Genomic DNA, 21988 nt, shown 5'->3' with positions numbered 1-21988 from the left:
ACTAGTAATCTGATGAGACCAAGTACTAGATCTCTATAGCCAATTTACTAGATTGAGAAGAATCAAGCTAAGCTTTTATTAAAAAATATCTTAAATATAACGCTCAACAAAAATAATATTAAAAATTTAATGAAGAATTTTTTAATTAGAACAAGTTCCTCCCTCATAAATGACATGCATGATTGACATTTGATGCTCAGTTATCCTATAGTATCCTCAAATTGATTCAAAAGCAATAAAGAAGGCTCAAACATTTTCCGAAATCAAGGTTCTGTTCATGGAGACTATGCACTAGCCATCCCAATCACATATTGCATATACAAAGTCAAAAATTGAGACAAGTAATATGATGAGACCAAGTACTAGATCTTTATAGCCTTTACTAAGCATGTGAGTTCACCATATTATTTACCAAATGTGTTTTTAACGAAATAAGATCAACACATCTAATTACATGGTTTCAAACAAGCTTTTCATCCCCCCATCGTCCCAATAAGTCGATTGACATATATAGCTTAGTGGGAAAGAAAAATATAGATTAATTAACAGATAAAAATATTTTTATATGTTAAAGTTTTTTTCTTCTCCTTTTTGTTTTTTTGTTTTTTCTTTTTAAAATAAAAATATTAACAAAATAACCTTAAAAAAAAAATAAAAAAAAAAAAAAAAAAAAAGGAAGAAGAAGAAGAAGAAGAAGGTTGCACAATTCCATAGACTACAATTGCTAATTAAGGAGCCCATCTTCTGTCAATTCCATATACTAGGATTTTCACATTGAGATCGATGAAAAGTAGAAAAAGAAGAGGTTGTTGAGAAAATTGACAATAGTTTTTGTCAATTAATATAATATAAGATAAGATCCATTTTTGTGGTAGAAAATTATCCTTAGCATAATATCGTTAATGATTATGGTCTTTGTTTCAACTTTCAACTTTCAAACAAGCTTTTCATCCCCCCCCATCGTCCCAATAAGTCGATTGACATATATAGCGTAGTGGGAAAGAAAAATATATATTAACAGATAAAAATATTTTTATATGTTAAAGTTTTTTCTTCACCTTTTTGTTTTGTTGTTCTTTTTAAAATAAAAATATTAACAAAATAAACTAAAACTAAAAACTCATTTTTATGTTACATTAATTAGAACATTTTTTCAAAAGAAAAAAAAAAAAAAAAAAAAACAAACAAAGTTGCACAAACTGAGCGATAATGCATCATGAATACTGTTTTCGTCATCAATATTGTTAATTTTTAAAATCAATTTTACAAATTTATTAAATTTACATATTTTTAAGCCAATATAAAATTAATAGTTAAAACAAATTAAAATAAATAAATAAATAAAAAATTCAAGTTAGAAAATGGTTTTTTTTTTCCTTATTTCTTTCGCTTGTCCTTTTTCCAAGCTCCCGGAGTACTCCCGATGGGCGGCGAAAGCGTGGCCCCTATGTACTGAATGTGTTACACGTACATGCTAGGAAAAAGTGAAAGGACAATTAAGGACAAGGGTATGGGGCTCCAAATATGTCGTAGCTACCACACGATCTCTCTATATATATGAATATGTTGCATCCCATTGAAGTGCTCTTTCTCTAGACGTGGCACCCTCTTGCTACTCTGAGGGAACAAACTCAGAATTTATATTCCTCGAAAAAAGCTTTCAAGGTATTCAAGAAACTATCACTCATCAGCCTCTCTTTAGTTTCATCTGTTAAACTGTTCTATATCTCTATTTAGTAGACCAATAGTATATATATTCTAAATCATATATATCTTTTAGCATGTTATAGTACTGTTCACATATATAATTTCTTTCTCTAGAATAAAATTATATTTCACCAAGTATATATCATATCAACCTATCATATATATTTTGTGGAATGTGTATATATATATAGAGGATGTGGAAGTTGAAGATAGCAGAAGGAGGGCCAGGGCTGGTGAGCGGAAACAATTTCATCGGGCGGCAACACTGGGAATTCGATCCTGATGCCGGCACTCCCGAAGAACATGCTCAAGTTGAAAAGGCTCGCCAGGAGTTCAAGAATAATCGGTTTCGGGTGAAACAAAGCGCTGATCTTCTCATGAGGATGCAGGTACGTACATTTACATGGCTATACCTATATATATGTCTTTTCTTTTTCTTTATAGTTTCTCTGAAAAGCATGATTCGTGACAAGAGTATTATAAGAATATTAGTAGACATGGTAATTCAAAATGTTACTTTAAAAACGGCTTAATTATATAGCGAAACTTGCACATATACTACTCGTTTAAGTTCGACTAATTTACAGCCCTACTTATCGGGTGGTACGTTTTTTGTACGCCAACCAGCCGTCTTTAAACGCCAAGAATTTGTCTATGCTTTAATTGCTGGGTAGCAGTATTTGCTAGCAGCCAGTTAATTTTAACACTTTATTGGCATTGAATCACATGCTGCTAGGAAAGTCGTACAAGACTAGTGTCCTATTTTTACACAAATTAATTAAGTTGTCTACCAAGTGGGGAGTGCATGATTTCTCGCAACCCCTCTCATATTGTGTGAATCACATGTATATAAATTTCACATGTGAAACCAATTCAATGTAAAAAAAAAAAAATTGTATGGAAGTTATGTGAAATTTACAGAAATTGTATAGAAGGGATCTTGATTCCTGGAATTTACAGAATTTGTATTATGTAACTCATTTTTGTTTAAAACAAAATAGGGACAAGACATCAATAATATTAATAATAACAATGGATCATAATATTTTTGCAATCTATATTGAAAACAGCAACGTTAATTTGTAAAGAAATTGCGGTAAAAATTGTACCCCTTACAACACTACAATGATAAACATATGTTATCATTGAAACCTTGAAATTTGGAATTTTCAGACGTTGAAACCTTGTATTGGGCCTTTGTTTGCAAAGCTGTTGGGGATTTATAATTTTGTGGACGATAAAATAATTAATGATCATAGGATAAAGGTCAAAATTAACTGCGCGCTCTGAATTAAATTTTGGAGTCTTCCATTACTACAATTGCTAATTAGGAACCCATCTTCTGTCAATTCCATATACTAGGATTTTTCACATTGAGATCGATGAAAAGTAGACAAAGAAGAGGTTGTTGAGAAAATTGACAATAGTTTTTGTCAATTAATATAATATAAGCTAAGATCCATTTTTGTGGTAGAAAATTATCCTTAACATAATATCGTTAATGATTATGGTCTATTTTTATGGATCATAACCATAAGATAAGGTGAGAAAACACTGCACTTTGTTTATAGCCGTTGCATTATTGTATTCGAAATATGATGTTACAATTTCTGTACAATTCTTATACAATTTTAACAAATTTATTTTTAAGACCACATGTAAAAATAACAGATCCAATAATTAAATTAAAATAATTGTTAAAATTATACAAAAAAAAAATTATAAACATATCATTTCGCATTGCATTCAAAGACAAACAATGGCCATGGCCTACTCCAGTTTTGAAAATTATCTTTCAGCTTTGACCAAAGAGTTGTAGACTAAGCAAATTTTTAATGATTTGAGTGATTTGAGCCATCTAAGAAGTTATGAGCTGGACCCACCTGGTTAAACCTTAGAAATTGATAATAGCTTTTCATGAAAAAAATTTTTAAAAAAATACACATAATTCCTCAAATTACTACTTCATTGTTAATATTTCTCTTTAAACTACCAATTGTATCAATCTCTCCCCCCAAACTACCGAAAAATGTCAATTTTTCTAATAACAAAAATACCCTTATAAAATTATTAAAATTTAAAAAAAAAAACTGAAAAATTTATTTAAAAAAATATAAAATAACAAAAAAAGTTATACAAAAACAAAAAAAAAAAAAAAAAAAAAAAAAAAAAAAAAAAAAAAAAACAAAAATTAAAATTAAAAAAATTAAAAAACTGTTTTTTCTTCTTCTTTTTTTTTCGTTTTTTTATATATATAATTTTCAGTTTAAAAAAAAAGTTCATTTTTTCTTAATTTTTTATTTGTTTTTTAAAAAGTTTTATTTTTATTTTTTAGTTTTAGTTTTTTTTTCGAAATTTATAAGGACATTTTTGTCTAATTGAAAAAAATGTATAATCATTTTTGTCTTTTTGTTGATCTTAGGAGGACATTGACATGTTTTGATAGTTTGAGGGGTGACATTAACACAATTAATTGTTTGGAAGGGACTTGACAATTGAGTTTGAGAGGATATGTCACATGTGTACTTTTAATTTCCTTAAAAAAAATAATAATAAATAAAAAATAATAATAATAAAAATAAAAATAAAAAAAAAATCTAAGGTTTCTTCTACATGGTTTTCCAGAAAGTAATTCTGGAACAGCAACTACCTAATACCAGCATGTACTTTGATTAACAAAGAATGACTTTCCAAGAAATAAGCTAGAGATACATGTCATAGCGTATTAATGAAGAAAAAAAAAATTCAAAAAAATTCAAATATATTGAGAGGTAGTACCAACGACACCGGCCAGTTAAGCTTATGCCCAACTAGCACTTAATTGGGGTAAAGGATTGAGTTGGGCTCGGAATTAGTTTCCATATTCGTTTTCATCATAATAAATGTTCCATGAACTGTTACGTCAGATTTTAAAGAACTTGTAATAAAATTGTAGTATTCTTGGCAGCACTCATGTTTTTATGTCGACATTTAGATAGTGATCACGTTATGACGTTTTCCACGTCAACCACTAATTAATTAAATTGCCAAGTCAAATTTAATAAGTAAATTTAATTATAGTGACTAACATAATAAATATCACGTAAACTATTAACTCAATTTTTAAGGAACTTATAATAAAATTGTAGTACGTACCCTGGGCAGCATTCATGTTTTTATGTCAACATTTAGATATTAGGTCAATTTGTTCCTTTAATTTTATGATCATATGGTTGTGTTAAAATCTATAAAATTTTAATTGTGAGGACTAGACTTATTTTTCACTTGGACATATTTTGGTCTTTGATATGGAAAACTCACAGCTTAGGAAGGAGAACCCATGTCCACCAATTCCACCACCAGTGAAACTAAAAGAAACAGAGGTGATAACAGAGGAAACAATGATTACTATACTGAGAAGAGCATTAAGCTTTTACTCCTCCATTCAAGCTCATGATGGCCACTGGCCTGCTGAATCTGCTGGCCCCTTGTTTTTCCTTCAACCCTTTGTATATATTTTTCTCACCATTGTATACAAATGCATGTTTATTCTTTATTTTATTTTTCTTTCACTGAGATATAAAAATGCCTACATTAACTGTTACACTTCTTGATTCTCACATGCCTTTTTTATAGGAGGAATGCTAGAACTCCTTCTAGTGTTATTCTGATATCTATCTGGAAGGACAAAAATGTAATATAAAAATTAAACATTGCATCCATGTCATCCAAAAGGACATAGATGTAATTTTTTTTATTACATTTATGTCATTCCAGATGGACACCAGACGAACACTAGAAGAAACTCTAGTATTCCTCTTTTTATAGTACATGCATTCTAGCTAAACCAGTTAGTTTAATAAATTGGGTTGAAGGAATAAGATAATATATTAATATTCCTTACGGAAAAAAAAATAAAGGAAAAAATAGCCAAATATTTTTTTTTTCTTCCCAAAATTACCTCAAACACATGCACATGCAATGGCGGAGCCAAGAATTAAGATAGTAAAATGTAATAATAAGATTTTTTTTTTCTCTCTCTTTATATACTATGTTTTTATTATATATAAAAGATGTGATAAATGCAAATCAAAATAGAAATGACATATTTTAATCAAATTATTAGCATATTTTAATAATTATTAATATAAAAAATCAAAATAAATGCCTCAATAAAAGAAACAAACAATAACAAATAACAAACTTAGAGTAACAAAACTCTTCTGAAATTTGTTGGCGCCGGGTGAAATTATGAAGTATGAAGAAAACATTATAAAAAATTGTAAATGTTGTTCTTATCGGAATAAGGGAAAAAAATTATAACAAAGAAGAAAAGCAATGCATTTCTTCCATGCACATACACAATAACCACAACAATCAATTTGATTTAAGAAATTAAAGTGTCATCTGTTATGTAATACTCCCATAAATAGTATTTACTATATGGTGTGTGTTTGCTATGGTTTCCAATCAAATTTTTCATTAATTATTTTGTACATTTTTTTCATTTTTGGATTGATATTATTTTAGCTTAATAGTTTGGCGAACTCATATATTAAAAAAAAAAATAAAAATAAAAATAAAAAAAGAAAGAAAGAAAGATAGAGAAATAGAGAGAGAAAGGGTAATACTAGAAATTACATTTTTATTCCACAATTATCAAACAATGCTGACGGGGTAGTCCAACACCACACTACACTACTTTCGAGAAGTGGCAGGAAAACAGATTCTTAAAAGAAAAAGAAATTCTGCAAAAGAAGGGAGAAACTTTGGCAGAAGAAGAAGAAAGAACTTTTGTCGGGGCGAGAGCTCCACCGTCCCCCTTCCCTCCGCCCTTGAAAACAAACTTTGAAAAAACAAAATCGTCAAAAAATTTCAGGGGCTAAACCACCCCCCATCCCTTCGCCACTATGCGCATGCATATATTTTGCGATTTATGTTTGGCTATATTAGAATGGAATAATTCCACCCAACAACTTGTTTCTATATTATGATGATATGCAGGTAATGGCATTATACATCACTAAAGATCTCAATGCTATTTTTTCACCAACACACCAGAAGGAAATTATTCGATACTTATATAATCATCAGGTATTATTTTTCTAAATATAAGTTTGTGTAGAAAGGCGTAGAAAACTAAAAAGTTGGCTAATTGCCTTGAGAATACTTGGGGGTTCCATATAGAGGGTCACAGCACAATGTTTGGGTCAGCTTTGAGCTACATTGCCTTGAGAATACTTGGAGAGGGACCTGAAGATGGTGAAGATGGGGCTATGGCTAGAGGCCGCAAATGGATCCTTGACCATGGTAGTTTAATGGCTATTCCTTCATGGGGAAAGTTTTGGGTCACGGTATGATCATTTTTCTTGATAATATACATCTATCTGCAAGAAAAAAAATTATTAAAGTAACATGTTCCTAATGTCCCAAAAGAGGGTTCACATATCAAAATCTCCTGCAATTCCTTGCAATTCAAAAAATTTTGGTCATGAACAGCTTGGATCAACACATGTAAGCCTTAAAAACTAATAAAAGTATTAAAAAACAACGGTATGGATGAACCATTCCTTGAGGTGGCTTGCTAGCCCCTTGAGAAGTGGCCAACAACCAACGTTTTACACTTTGAACAGGTGGTCATTAAGGGGGTGGCCAACCACCTCAAGGGGTAGTCTGGCCACCATTTTAGTTATTTTTCTTCATGTTGTTTTAAGGCTTATGTAGCTTAATTAATCCAGACCATTCATTTTGAATGAACATCATGAATCTTTGGGATTGCAGGCCTTGCAATTCCTTGATCTCAATCCAAGTATCTGAAAAATATGTAAAGAATAATACCACACATTGTACTTTAGATCTTTACAAATATTCCATCGTACTTTTTTATCAACTCTAGACTAGTAGCAACAACAATAGTTGAGCTTCTCCATTTAGATTCATGCATATAAAGTTCAAGCATTTACAAGAGTACCTGATGCAGAACAAATCAAGATTTAGAAGAAAGTCATTAGAGATAGGAGAAACAGATTGAAAAATAAGCCAAGGGGAAGAGAGAAGAAATAAGGTGACGAAGAGAAGAAAAATAAGCTGACGAAGAGACGAAAAACAAGGGGGGAGAAGAGAAAGCTAATTTCTCAATAATTTTATTCCATATCATAGTCTATCTCCATTAGAGTACAAAGCATGCTTAAATAGACCCCGATTAAAAACCTTAGGGCAACACCCATTTATTAATTTACCTAAAATACATGGTATTATTGATTTGCCTAACATATCTTAGGGCAACCATAATGCCCATTTATTGAATTACAAAAAATGGATTAAGATTAGGGTGTTGTATAAAAAACTACCAACACTTATGTTGTAAAAAAAAAAAAACACTTATGTTGTAATTTTTTTAAGGGTTTAGATTTAATTTTAAGTGTTCCATGCACTACAAAAAACTCTACAATTGGCCGCGTGTCTACAGTACCTATTACTGTAGACACGCGTCCAATTAGCCACGTGTATACAGTACACATGGCTAAAGGTATGCGCATTACAGTTGGCCGCGTGTAATTAATTACACGCGGCCAACTGGACACGTGTAATTTATACACGCGTCCAATTGGCGGCGTGTATTTTTTACACTCGTCCAATTGGCCGCGTGTATTTTTACAGGCGGCCAATTGGTCGCGTGTATTTTTTACACGCGTCCAGTTGGCCGCGTGTATGTAATACACGTGGCCAATTATTTTTTTCAAATATATATTAATAAAAACAAATTTTATTAAGTTTTGTATATGGCCGCGTATATTTTTTACACGCGTCCAAGTAGCCACGTGTATTAAATACACATGGCTAATTGTTTTTATTAAATATATATTAATAAAAGCAAATTTTATTATGTATATATATGTATAAGAGAATTTGTGAAGGTAGCTAGGCACGCGGGAATTGTCCCGCGCGCCACTGAACAGTACTTTCAAATGAAATTAAAAAAATCGTTAAATATACATGTTCTCTCTCTCTGTATCGCTCTCTCTCTCTCTGTCTCTCTCTCTCTCTCTCTCTCTCATCTGTATCGCTCTCTCTCTCTCACGATGTGTTCTCTCTCTCTCTGTATCGCTCTCTCTCTCTCTGTCTCTCGCTCTCTCTCTCTCTCTCTCTCCTCTGTATCGCTCTCTCTCTCTCTCTCTCTCTCTCTCACGGTGTGTTCTCTCTCTCTCTGTGTGTATCGCTCTCTCTCTCTCTCCTCTGTATCGCTCTCTCTCTCTGTCTCTCGCTCTCTCTCTCTCACGGTGTGTTCTCTCTCTCTCTCTGTGTATCGCTCTCTCTCTCTGTGTATCTCGCTCTCCCTCTCTCTCTCTGTCTCTCGCTCTCTCTCTCTCTCACGGTGTGTTCTCTCTCTCTCTCTACTGAACTTGCTCGTACGTGTGTTTTCCTTTTCTTCTTCTTTTTTTTTCAGTTATTATATATTTTTTCCTCTAAAAATAAAGAATTAAATTAAAAATACAATCAATAATTTAAAAAATAATTAAATACAGATTTAAATTAAATAAAAAAAAAATTAATTTTTTTTAAAAAAAACATATTGCCACGTGTATTAAAATACACGCGGCCAACTGTTGGCCACGTGTATTTTAGACGTGGCGGCCAATTGTGCAGTTAGTGTCAACCGGATCCACCGCGTGTATGTACGTGGCCACTTGCACGCGGCCAACAGTTCGCCACGTGTACAGTGACCGTACACGCGGTGAACTACAAGTAGCGAAAAACAATTTTTTTTGTAGTGTTGAGAAAGAGAGAAAAAATAAAATTAAATATGAACCCTTAAAACAATTTACTACAAGATAAGTGCTGTAGTACTGGTTTTTTTTTTTTTTTTTAGCATCTAAGCCAAATCCTAAAAAAATAATTAACTCCATTAATTAAATAAAACATAAACTAATACACCGAATAAAAAAACTAAATAAAATTAAAGGACCCAATAAACTATTATTGTTGTGTTCCGCAGCAGTCCCTTTTACAAAATGAATATGGAAGCATATTTACCTTCAATTGTATATAATCTTTAGCATAATATTGTGAACTTGTGATGTAAAAAGAAAATTCAAATGTCTCGTCTCATGTATAGGTACTAGGAGTGTATGAGTGGTCAGGCTGCAATCCACTGCCCCTAGAGTTCTGGCTTCTTCCTGAAATCCTCCCCATTCATCCAGGTTTTTTCCACTCACATCATTTTGCTAGAAAGCACATTTCAAAAGATGTATGTAGTACTAAAACATTTATCAAAGAGTTAGACTTGGTGCATGTATCTGATACTCAAAGTGTGCATTACATGAAATGCAGGCAAAATGTTATGCTACAGTCGCTTGGTTTACATGCCAATGTCTTATTTATATGGGAAGAGATTTGTTGGTCAAATCACTGGATTGATTCAATCACTAAGACAAGAGTTATATAACGAGCCTTACCACCAAATTAACTGGAATAAAGCCCGGTATACAGTTGCAAAGGTTAGTTGAATCTTAATCCTTTTGCATTTCGTTTTTATAAGAAACCTATATGTCACATCTTCCTTATTTGCAATCTTCACAAAGTTCTTGCAAAATTCTTTCAAATAAGGGTGCGTTTGGGACTGCGATTTCGTAGACAATAAGTGCGATTTTAAACCAAATCGCAGAACACAAATTGTTTGGGAACTGCGTTTTTAAAAATTGCAATTTGAAAAAGCAGAAAATCTGCTTTTTCAAATCACAGATAAGATGGTTCTTTTTTGAAAACGCAAAATTTTAAAGGTAAATTTGCGATTTTAAAAGTTAAACTACGATTTTGCCAAACGCTTAACTATGTTTTTAAAAATCACTTTTTTCGAATCGCACATTTTAAAATCGTTATTTTACATCGCACTTTTTGAAATCGCAAATCCAAACAGACCCTAAGACAATATCATTATCACCATACATATTCTAATTGCACAAGCAATTATGAAGATTTCTAGTGAAATTAATGCATACATAAAACTCATCCAAGTTGCTAATTCAGGAGGATCTCTATTATCCACATTCCCTCATACAAGATATGTTATGGGGATTTCTTCACAATGTAGCGGAGCCTTTCATGGCATATTGGCCCTTTTCAATGTTGAGAGAGAAGGCACTAAAAGCTGCAATTGGTCATGTACATTATGAGGACGAGAACAGCAAATACCTTTGCATTGGAAGCGTTGAAAAGGTCAATATATAACTAGTGTTGTAGTCTTGCATATACAATGAAAATGAGGGAATACATATCAAAGTATTTGATTTGTCATCAATGAACTGAATTGTCAAGGTAAGTTGTATCACAGGTAATATGTTTGATTGCATGTTGGGCTGAAGATCCAAGCGGGGAGGCATACAAGCTCCATCTAGACAGGATTCCAGACAACTATTGGGTTGCTGAAGATGGCTTAAAAATTCAGGTTATTTGATCACCCCTTGCCTCTTTCGGTCACTGGACTTTTGTGGAACAAGAAAAAACCATAATTATCACATCCAGAAACATGTGTGCGTGTTAATGCAGTCACATATACTTGAAGCACTTACCGAAAAGTCAGGCCTGCAAAATCTTGGCCCATTGAAGATCAAGTATTTTATTTTAAAATGTACTAAATGATGACCGGTTTATGTGATGTAGAGTTTCGGCTGTCAGATGTGGGATGCGGGTTTTGCCATTCAGGCAATTCTCTCTTGTAATCTAAACAAAGAGTATTGGCCAACACTTCGTAAAGCACATGAATTCATAAAGGCTTCACAGGTCAGAATATACGGCATATACTCCTTACATTTTTTTATTTTTTTTTCCAAAGATAATGCTTTAACTTAGTCATATTATTTTCTAGGTCCAAGAAAACCCTTCTGGGGACTTCAAAGCTATGTACCGCCACATCAGCAAAGGAGCATGGACATTCTCGATGCATGATCATGGTTGGCAAGTCTCTGACTGCACTGCTGAAGGGCTGAAGGTAATGCCTCAACTCTTTCAAAATACATGACCAAAACTACACATTCTCGAGGTTAGCTTAAGAGGAGAATATGAAATTTGGCAAAACCTTCTCTTTTGTAGGTTGCAATCTTGTTCTCACAAATGCCTCAGGACCTAGTTGGGGAAAAAATTGAGACAGAGCGGCTTTATGATGCCGTGAATGTCATTCTTTCTCTACAAGTAAGAATTCAACTTTACAAATTCTATTTTTGACTCAGTTAGTAATTAAGAAAGGTTGTTCTATAGCTAAATTATACACTTCACTTCTGCAACTTTATTATGTTTAAGCTTTCCCAAATGCTTCACATGAATAATTGATTTTCTTTCAATTGGCATTACAGAGTAACAATGGTGGTTTCTCAGCATGGGAGCCTCAAAGAGCATATGGTTGGTTGGAGGTAACTCTTCAAAACTTGATAAGTCTGCTCATACTTAAGACAAAAATCGTCTTCTTTACCCAGCACTCTTAATATAATTTTTGTATCTACTTTTGCAGAAGTTCAACTCCTCAGAGTTCTTTGAAGAAGCCCTTATTGAGCGAGAGTAAGACCTCTTCGATCCGCACAACATTTACCACGGTATTGCTCATATTTTCCTCCTAACAAGGTCGTGTCACCTTATAGGTACGTAGAGTGCACTTCATCTGCAGTTCAAAGCCTGGTACTCTTTAGGAAGTTCTATACCAGACACCGAAGGACAGAGATAGATAGTAGCATTTCCATGGGAATTCAATACATTGAAAACGTGCAAGAACCTAATGGATCATGGTAATTTTTTTTTTTTTTTTGGAAAAAAAAATGACTATGTTTAAACATACAAAACAATGGTAGCATGCATTGGGTATAACAATAGGAGAGTGCATCAAATTTACTTATAGTTTCTTTATTTTTTTTATGTTTTATTTTTTTTAGGCCTAGTACGTAGAATATTTAATTAAAATGAATGGTAAATTACGAAGAAGATGTTCGAGCTCAAGGCATTTACCCTGATATCATGTTGAATCACTTGTTGTCCTAAAAACTTAAATTTATTAAAAATCATGAATATAATCATTTAATTAATATTTTTACATATGATAGCGTTATTGAAGTAGAAAATATCATTTTTACAGGTATGGTCATTGGGGGATTTGCTACATACCTATGGTACATGGTTTGCTGTAGGGGCACTGGCAGCATGTGGGAGAAACTACAAAAATTGTCTTGCAATTCGCAAAGCTTGTGAATTTTTGCTATCAAAGCAGCTACCTAATGGTGGATGGGGCGAAAGTTACCTATCAAGCCAAAACAAGGTATGGAGCACTTTGTTTCAATTTGAATGTATACTACCAAACCTCATGGGCCTTTGTTTCTTTGCGAAACAGGTGTGGACGAATATAGAAGGCAACCGTACAAATTTAGTACAAAGCGCATGGGCCTTGTTATCCCTCATTGATGCTGGGCAGGTCGGTGCATTGCTGTAGAGAACCAAAGAATGCAATGCGTTATAGAAAGAAGTACTATCACTAAAGTACTCTTCATGCATATATATGAACAGAAAAATTAAGATTTACACAAATAAAATCAAGAAAGTCTGAAGGTTAATTAAGTATTCAACCGTTTCAAATTTTGTGTAGTACAAACATACCCATATGCTGATTCTGAATGTTTTTACAACTTTAGGTTAAGATGTAAGCATAATATATAAATAAAATGCTATAAAATAATAAGCAGCGGAATTATAAATACCTCCAGCCATATTTTGTTAAAGCTTGATGAAGAACGAAGAACGAAGAAGTTTTCTGCAACTCCAAAATCTGAAAAAAAAAAAAAAACAAAAAAAAAACAAAACAAAACAAAACAAAATTCAGAGAGTTCTTCTGGCCTATGCCTATGAGTGTGCCAATAGATGGATACACAGGGCTCTTTATATAGGTAGGCTAGGGACCCTCATTATTAATTAGATGGCTGATTATTCTCCTCCCATCAAGAAGAATAAATCAGAAAATTAATATAAAAAACCGTTTTAAACCGTTATCATTTCATATAACTTAATGTGGAATAAATCATATTTAATCTTTATATTAAATAATTACCGTTATGATAATTATTTAAAATTCCAACCGTTACAAATTAAATAATTACCGTTATGATAATTATTTAAATTCCAACTGTTACAATGAATTAAATGTGTCTAAGGGACACATATGTAATTTCTTACATAAGATAGACCCAACACCAATTCATCGTGGAGTAAGAGTGTTGATCAATTCGCAGATGAAGGATGGTAACTTCCCTCAACAGGTAATCCATGTCTATTTAGAACTCAACGCGTTTAGATAATTAATAATTTCACAAAGTTTTCCTTTGATATAATTTATTAAATTGACAACTACCTTAGAGCACATGATTCTCACATACATTTTAAAAATAGATGTGAGAATCCAATGCTCTGTGACTATATCTGAACAAATGTTTGTTTAATAGATTGGATTAGATGAATTTTTTCTAATCCAATTTGGATGAAAACTTTATCCTTTTAAGTGCAAGTCTCTGAGTTGGGTTTTAATCTTTTTGCTTTCTCTTTTTATCAAAGTAAGTTTTTAACTATTAATTTATTTTTTCAATCATAACGTAATCGATGGTTATTGGCAACAGGAAATCACTGGAGTATTTATGCGAAACTGTACACTAAACTACTCATCATATCGAAACATTTTTCCGATATGAGCTCTTGGTGAATATCGAAGGCGAGTTTTGCTTTCATGATTACCTGAATGCATAAGCACAGGATTGCATATTGAATTTTAGGAGCCCAAATTAAATTAGCTTGAAAAAGACTGGTCTCTCCAATATATACCAAATAAATGAAGAAAATTCTAAAATTGTTGATGTGAGACAAACAGCTAGCAACTCAATTATGTAATGTAATACAATATTTGTGGATGTTAAATGTGCAATATCATGTAATAATAAAACTTATAGTTTTTTTTTTCCTTTTTTTTCTAAATTTCTAATGAGGGATCATGTTGCATCCTCTTTAAATTCAACTTCAAATAAAGGAGTTGTAATTTAGTTACTTTTTGTTATAGTATTAATTAGATAATTAAATTCATTATTTTCTATCGGTTTAAGTAAATAAGTAGCTACATGGAACAAGATCAGGGCACACAATCATTTCCTTAAGAAGAGTGCTTTGGTTTTGAAAAAGAAAATCAAAGCAACCAATGACGTTTGACAACTTTGTTAAACGGTGCGTATATTTTGGAAAAACAAAAAGAAATCTATCTGTGTCTTCAACCTTGTCTCTTTCTCAACCTTCCTATTACAGAAACACTGAAAGTTACCGCGACCCAAAAAAAAAAAAATAAGGGAGAAGAAGAAGAAGAAGAAAATTACGGCTGCTTGAGTAGACTCGTGGTATTCTTGGAGAAGTTTGCCCCCTAATGAGTTTATGAGGGTGGGCAACCGGAGCATAGGATGAAATTCTACCAAGCGTAAGGGGAGTTTAATTTTGAGAGGTGAGGCGGGTATTTGACCCTTCTCGGCCCCCCTCCATCTGTCCCTGTTCTGGCCTATGTCTACTGATTATCGAACTGATAGAGTACACATGCTCTTTATATATAGGCTATATTAGAGACCCTCAAAATTCATATACATTGTAATTGTTCCTCCTATCAAGGAATAACTGATTAATTAAATTGATAATTAGTTAAATTGATTTGATATCAATTTACAAATTAATTACAATAATAATTAATTTAATTCGATTCCATTAGGTTATTTAATACAATTAAATTACCAAATTGTTTATCGTATATACAATTTATTATTAAATATAATAAATCATATATACATGTAGTATATAGGCCATACAAAAAAAGATAAAATTTTACACTAAATATCGTTTCTTCGGTGATAAGTGTACGAAGTGCTTCACCTAAAGTTATCAATGAAAATGAGGAAATAACGGTTTTTACCGAATGAAGATAGCTTAATTGGTCCACAAACATTCGCATAAACAAGTTGAAGTGGCTTATTTGCTTTTGTAATAGATTCTTTTAGAAATCTTTTCCGGGATTGTTTGCCGACAAGACATCCTTGGCAATGTTGATCCGGATGATTAATGAAAAACATTATTCCATTAATTGTAAGTCTTGTCTCTCGAGTTCTTATAACTCTTGTGACCTTATCTCTTGAGTTCTTGTAACTCTTGTTTCAATATTTTATTTTATTTTTCATCCTCTCTCTTAGTGTGAGTATGGTTTCCAATTGTGTAATGTGTGTTGTGTAAGGATCATATTCCTTATTGCAGCTAGCACAGAAAAAACAAAAAGAAAAGAAAACCAGACACCTGCTATGGCTTAAAAAAGAAAAAGAAAAAAGGACGACATGAAGAGTACTCGGCTAGTAGCAGGTAAAAGAAAAAAGAAAAAGAAGGCAAGACACGCATAATGGGAGAGACCATACCGGCCTACACTGCAGTCCACCGCGAGAGATATAGGTGGAGGAAACCGAATTTTTTTGTAAGAGAGGGAGTGAAACGCTGCTGGCAGAAAAATAAATAATAAGAGAGTGTGGCTAAGGCCTTTTTTTAAAAAAAAATATACAGCTAGGGTTCTGATCTGCGCAAGAAAAAAGAAATTTCGTGGAATTTAAATTCCACAACAGGACAGTTTCTGATGGTAGGGTTTTTTCTTTTTTCTTTTTTCTTTTTAACATGTAATTAAGGACGTTTAAAATAGGGTATTTAAAATTTAATTTTTTTTTTATCATTGGTATATTTCTGCTCACTGACCCATTCTCATTGCTAAATTAAACATACTTTTTTCTAGGGTCTTAATTATCAATATATTACTATTCTCTCCCCAAAAGAGGATGGAGTCAATAATTACAAGAATGAAGAATGAGATGAAGGGGCGTGTAGGCAGTGTAGCTGGGCCGAGCCCCACCAACGGCCATGAGTCTTTTAAGTTGAAGCTGTTGACAGCTTAAAATAGGGCTGATCAAATACCCGCATCCCCGCCCCTAAAATCTCGGGTTTTAGATGATTTTTTGCGGGTGCGGGTCAAAAATTGATATACCCATGCGGGGCGGGGCGGGGCGGGTTGCGGGTTCGGGTTGGGGTTTTAAAAAACCCCGGGGACCCGCCCCGCACAGTTAAAAAAAAAAAAAAAAAAAAAAAAAAAAAAAAAAAAAAAACCCTACTATTACTAACCCTAGCAGAGCCGCGCCCCCACCCCCCCCCCCCCCCTTTTCCCATTTTTTCTTTTCTTTTCTTCCTAATCCCTAGCGCCGCACCCTTCCCCTCTTCTTCTTCTTCTTCTTCACGACTTCCGTCGTGTTGCGTTTGCTCCAATGGAAATATGGAAGTCGATAGGCCTTGCCGAGTCATCGGTTCTGTGGGAACGTCATGAACAATGGGAACGTCAGGGTTGGCGAGGAGACCGGGAACGGTGGGAAGATCGTCGACGTTCGCTTCAAGAGGCCTCGCCGAGTCGCCGATCCTGAGGTCAGTGGCCTCTCATCCCTTTTTCGTGATTTGTTTGAGTGTGGTTGTTGTGATTTGTTTGTGATTTTTCTGTTTGAATCTGATTCTGTTTGAATTCGGTATTGTTTGGATTTGATTTTCTTGTTTGGTTCCTGAGAAAATCTAGCTTTGGTTTGGTTTATCATTTTTCTAGATCTAGGTATTAAACCCGCATATCCCCGCATAACCCGCACCCCCCGCCCCGCATCACCCCCACCCCGCATCACCCCGCACCGCACGGGTTCTCCCCATTTTGTGCGGTTTGCGAGTGCGATTTTCGCAACCCGCAGGGGTGCGGGGCGGTGCCAAAAAATGGGCATCCCCGCCCCCCCCCCCCCCCCCCCCCCCGCCCCATGCTCAGCCCTAGCTTAAAAGCCATTGAACAATTCATGACCTATGCCGTTCGATAAATGAAAAAGAATCTCAACTTGGTTTTTCTGACGGAATTTAAAACACAAAACACCAATTAGATTTTATGAATAACAAGCTTAATGCAGTGATTAGAATAGTACGATAATAAGTTTCTTTTCATTTCAAATAAAATGGATATATAGTATTTAATTTAAAGTCAAGATTTAAAGGTTGTTTATCCAACGGGATACTGTAGATAATTCCATATTATTTAAATTAGGGTTAAATAGCTTATACACCCCTGTACCTTATGTCCTTTTTTTTTTGCCCCATCGGTTTTACTTTTTACCAAATTTGGTACCTGTGGTTATATGAAAAGACAAAAATGGTACTTCCGTCCAAAACTAATGTCCAGTCACGTAATTTTACAGATGTCGACGTACATGCGTGACACTTGTCCATGTGGCACATTTCAGCGCTGACGTGACTACCATTTTTTTATTATTATTATTTTCATAATTTCTTATATATATATATATATATATATATATATATATATTAAAAATAAAAATGGGGGTGGCTCAAGGGCCAAAACCTTTTTTTTTTTTTTTTTTTTTCACTTTGGCCCTTGGGGTGGCTCGAAACCACCTCTATTTGGCTTGGGGGTGGCCGAGCCACCCCCATTTGGCCTGGGGGTGGCTTGGCCAACTCCAAACCTGCCGGTTTAGGGGTGGCCAAACCACCCCCGTGGCCCGTGGGGGTGCCTGCTAAGGGCCAAAACCTAAATTTTTTTATTTTTTTTATTTTTTCACTTTGGCTCTCGGAGGTGGCCGAACCACCCCCATGGGCCACAGGGGTGGTTCGGCCACCTCCAGACCGGCCGGTTTAGGGGTGGCTACCACCCCCATGTGGCTCAAAGGGGTGGCTAAGCCACCCCTAGAATTATAAAAAAATAAAACCACAATTTTTTTTCCAATATATACCCCTGTAGTTTTATACATTTCATGATGTGCCCCATGTGGTTTTAATAAGTACCATAAATGGTACTTTAATTTTGTAATTATATTACAAATGGTATTTTATACAAAATAATATTTGGTATGCCTGTTTTGAACCAAAAGTAATATGTATGTCTGTCATGTATCAAAATAACATGTTGACAAGAATTGAACCCTTCATAAAAAAATAAATAATTAATCAGTCATGTCTAACAATTAGAAACACAAAATTATATGTGTGGCCAATTGATATAACCCAAAAAATGATCAAATGTTTGTTACTTAAACACAAATTTTTTTTCTAATATATACCCCCTGTAGTTTTATAAATTTCATGATGTGCTCCATGTGATTTGAATAAGTATCAGAAATAGTACCTTGAGCCACCCCCTTGGCCAAAATGGGGGTGGCAGCCACCCCAGATTATTATTTTTTTTAATATATATATAAGAAATCATTAAAATTAAAAAAAAAATGGTAGCACATCAATGTTGAGGTGTGCCATGGGAACAGGTGTCGCGCATGTTCGCCGATACCTGTAGGATGACGTGGCTGGATGTTAGTTTTGGGACGACAAATTGGACGAAGGTACGTACCATTTCCGTCTTTTCATATACTACAGGTATCAAATTTGATAAAAAGTAAAACTGAAGAGACAAAAAATAAAGGTCGTAAAGCACCTAGGCAAATAAGTATTTAACTTTAAATTAATATAATTGTGCAACAACCAGCACGTTACAAAGGTGAGAAAAGTATCGATAAAAAAAAAAAAAGAGGAAATTAACAAAATGAAATCATATCAGAACTATTATAAAATCAGAAAACCTTTACTTATAATTGTGGAGAGGGGAAAGCCAAACTGGGAAGCCCTTTGCTGGAACGGGGGCCGACTCGATTTTTATTTTCTCATTCGGAAGAATTGGTTCCCATTTGAACATTTTCACTACGTAATGGAGGAAGACAAGAACAGTCACTCTAGCATACTGCTTTCCTGGGCACATTAGAGGACCTGCCCCGAAAGGAACATATGTGTAAGGAGAAGGTCCATTTCCTTCATATCTTTTTGGATTAAACCTTTCTGGTTCTGAGAAGTATTCAGAGTTCTTCTGGGTCGAACTCACACTCCAATATATCTGAAAATCAAAATTTGTTATATGGCAAATTAAATTAATGAAGAAGATGAAGTACTAGCTAGAATATTAATTGTATATATAGAATTAAGAAGGTCACGTACGTACGTACCTTCCAACCCTTGGGAATGACATAACCTTCGTAGGGGATATCTGTCTTGGCTTCTCTAAAAGCACCTTGAACAATTGTTCTATGCCTCATCACTTCGCTCACAAAGTTCCAAGTATACTTCATTTTTTGTATGTCATCCCAACATAGCACTTCTCTTGGCTTCATTAGCGATATGATCTCTCTTTGCTCTATCATGCAAAACAAGTAGTTCTTCGTCTAATATATTTCCTAAATATATTAAAGGCTGCATGTATGCCACATGCATGTATATATTTATTGTGATGATTTAAATAAAACACAAATTTTAGGTGTTGAGTAATTTATTTGAAATAAGTAATTATTTGTGGAATCAAATCAAAATTGATTTTTATCCTGATTCCTATTTCTTATGAATAAATAAGGTAAAATTCTTGTAACGACCCAGAGAAAAGCATTAGCCACATCTGCGTTATTACTCCAAAAGGACTAGTCAATTTGGAACTTTCCTAAAATCTATTATAAAACACAATTTCACCTAATAAATAACTAGGCAATGTGGGACTAATTAGAACTTATTACTATCTTTATAAACCACACACTCTATGTAGACTACTCATCTTCCCAATATGGGACTAGGGTGTTATAATTCTGATTAAGGGTTCTTAGCCTAGTTCTATAAATACAAGAGTAATTTTGAATACTCATTTATGATCATCTCATTCTCATGCCACTGGGTTTATGTAGCAGTGCTCATCATCCTTTAAATTTTGTACTTTTTAATAAAGACGGATCCAAGAGCTACTAAGTACTATTATCAGCCCAATAAAATAAGAAATAAGTATGTAGCATTACTCTAAATACAGAGCTTGTGTATTTCATAAAAAAAGGCATTCTCCGATTAATTAGCTTGAGCAAATATATATATAAAACTAGAAGTAATTTTGAATTCTTTTCGCAGGCGTATTTTGAGCATTATATTTGTTTTGTATGCTAGCACGCACTACGATGGAGCTAGTTTTGTGTAGATGCATGAATGAAATTTTATTTTTTTTTGTTAAAAAAAAAAAAAAAAAAAATTAATACCTCTTACAACTTCATTATAGACATGAGGCATCTCAGCAAGATATTTCATAGAGAAAGTGATGGTGGCAGTCGCAGTGTCATGGCCCCCAAACAGAAATGCCAAAATCTTATCTGCAATCTCCAATTCTGTCATGAACCCGCCGTCGCCGCATGGCGAAACAATCATTTGTGATAGCACGTCTTGTGTTGGAGACGCCAAATTATTTGCTAAAGCTTCCCTCCTCTCCTTAATAATCATATAAATCTCTTCCCTGAGAGCTTCTGCTGCTTTTATTGCATGATAAAATGGTGTTCCCGGGATGTTTAAATGTAGAGATAGTATGCCGTTAGTGAGATTATTGAAGTGGCACAAAAACTTGGACAATTTCTCCATGTCATCGATGCTCATAAATAAATGGCAAGCTAAGGTGAACGTGTGCAATTGCACTAGAGGATGTACCTTAACTTGATCTTTGCCTTGCCAGTAATTCTTAAAGTGGGTTCTTGAAATGGAGTCAATTGATGCCACAAATTTGTGAACCTCACTGAACTTGAAAAACGAGGATATGAACTTCCTGGCCTTGGCATCATCATGTTCAATGGGCACGAGTGCCGTGGAGGGGATGAGCTTTTGAACCGAGGGAGGCCGCCAACGTATGAACAGCTTGCCATCATTTGAAAAGATGAATCGATTTGCGGCAGCGCCAGAAAATATGATGAAATTCTGACCAAGAATCTCAGTTTTGAATACTTTTGAGGAGTATTTGCTTGTTCTCTTTGAGACAGACTTTTCCACTGCTCCCTCTTGGAGTGCAGCCAAAAATTGAAGGGTTTCACCAATGATTGGCCAACCGAAACTTCCCGGAGGAAGGGCTGGGCTGGTGCGAGTGACATTTTCTTTTGTTTTATAAGCTAAGGAACAAATACCAAAATAAATGGAAGAAGCCAAGAATAGGGAAATCAAGGAGAAGAAGATGAGCTCCATGTTGGGTACGTTGGCAAGTGTGACATAATTAGTTTGCTACTTTCTTATGTATAGGATTAATAAAATGATGTCCAAAGATGTAAATAGTTGTAAATATTAATTACTTTCTTGACTTTTAAGTGTTCATAGACTTGTTTAAAAAGTAATTTGAATATCAACTTTTTCTTCT

At 34.0% G+C, this 21988-nt stretch overlaps 1 protein-coding gene and 1 pseudogene across 1 annotated transcript; one reads left to right on the top strand and one right to left on the bottom strand.

Moving 5' to 3' along the window:
- Positions 1-1901: 1901 nt before the first annotated feature.
- LOC133865951 (lupeol synthase-like) lies at positions 1902-14441 on the top strand (annotated as a pseudogene).
- Positions 14442-19354: 4913 nt separating this feature from the next.
- Positions 19355-21988, bottom strand: LOC133865271 (beta-amyrin 28-monooxygenase-like). Its single transcript, XM_062301649.1, has 3 exons — positions 20856-21988; positions 19794-19981; positions 19355-19684 (listed from the first exon to the last, which is right to left on the bottom strand). Exons 1-3 carry the CDS (start codon positions 21817-21819, stop codon positions 19379-19381), a joined length of 1458 nt encoding a protein of 485 aa, XP_062157633.1. The 5' UTR covers positions 21820-21988; the 3' UTR covers positions 19355-19378.

The sequence above is a fragment of the Alnus glutinosa genome, chromosome 4 (assembly GCF_958979055.1).
Source record: "Alnus glutinosa chromosome 4, dhAlnGlut1.1, whole genome shotgun sequence".
In the NCBI taxonomy this organism is placed as follows: Eukaryota; Viridiplantae; Streptophyta; class Magnoliopsida; order Fagales; family Betulaceae; genus Alnus; species Alnus glutinosa.
Note: the sequence above shows the minus strand (reverse complement) of the source record. Positions and strands in the feature narration are given on the sequence as shown.

Excerpts from the sequence above, each read along its gene's own strand:
- LOC133865271 (XM_062301649.1), bottom strand. The coding sequence starts at position 21,819 with ATGGAGCTCATCTTCTTCTCCTTGATTTCCCTATTCTTGGCTTCTTCC. Across the intron at positions 19,982-20,855 it reads CTATAATGAAGTTGTAAGAG|AGCAAAGAGAGATCATATCG; the intron begins GTATTAATTTTT and ends TTTGCATGATAG. Across the intron at positions 19,685-19,793 it reads TCATTCCCAAGGGTTGGAAG|ATATATTGGAGTGTGAGTTC; the intron begins GTACGTACGTAC and ends TTTGATTTTCAG.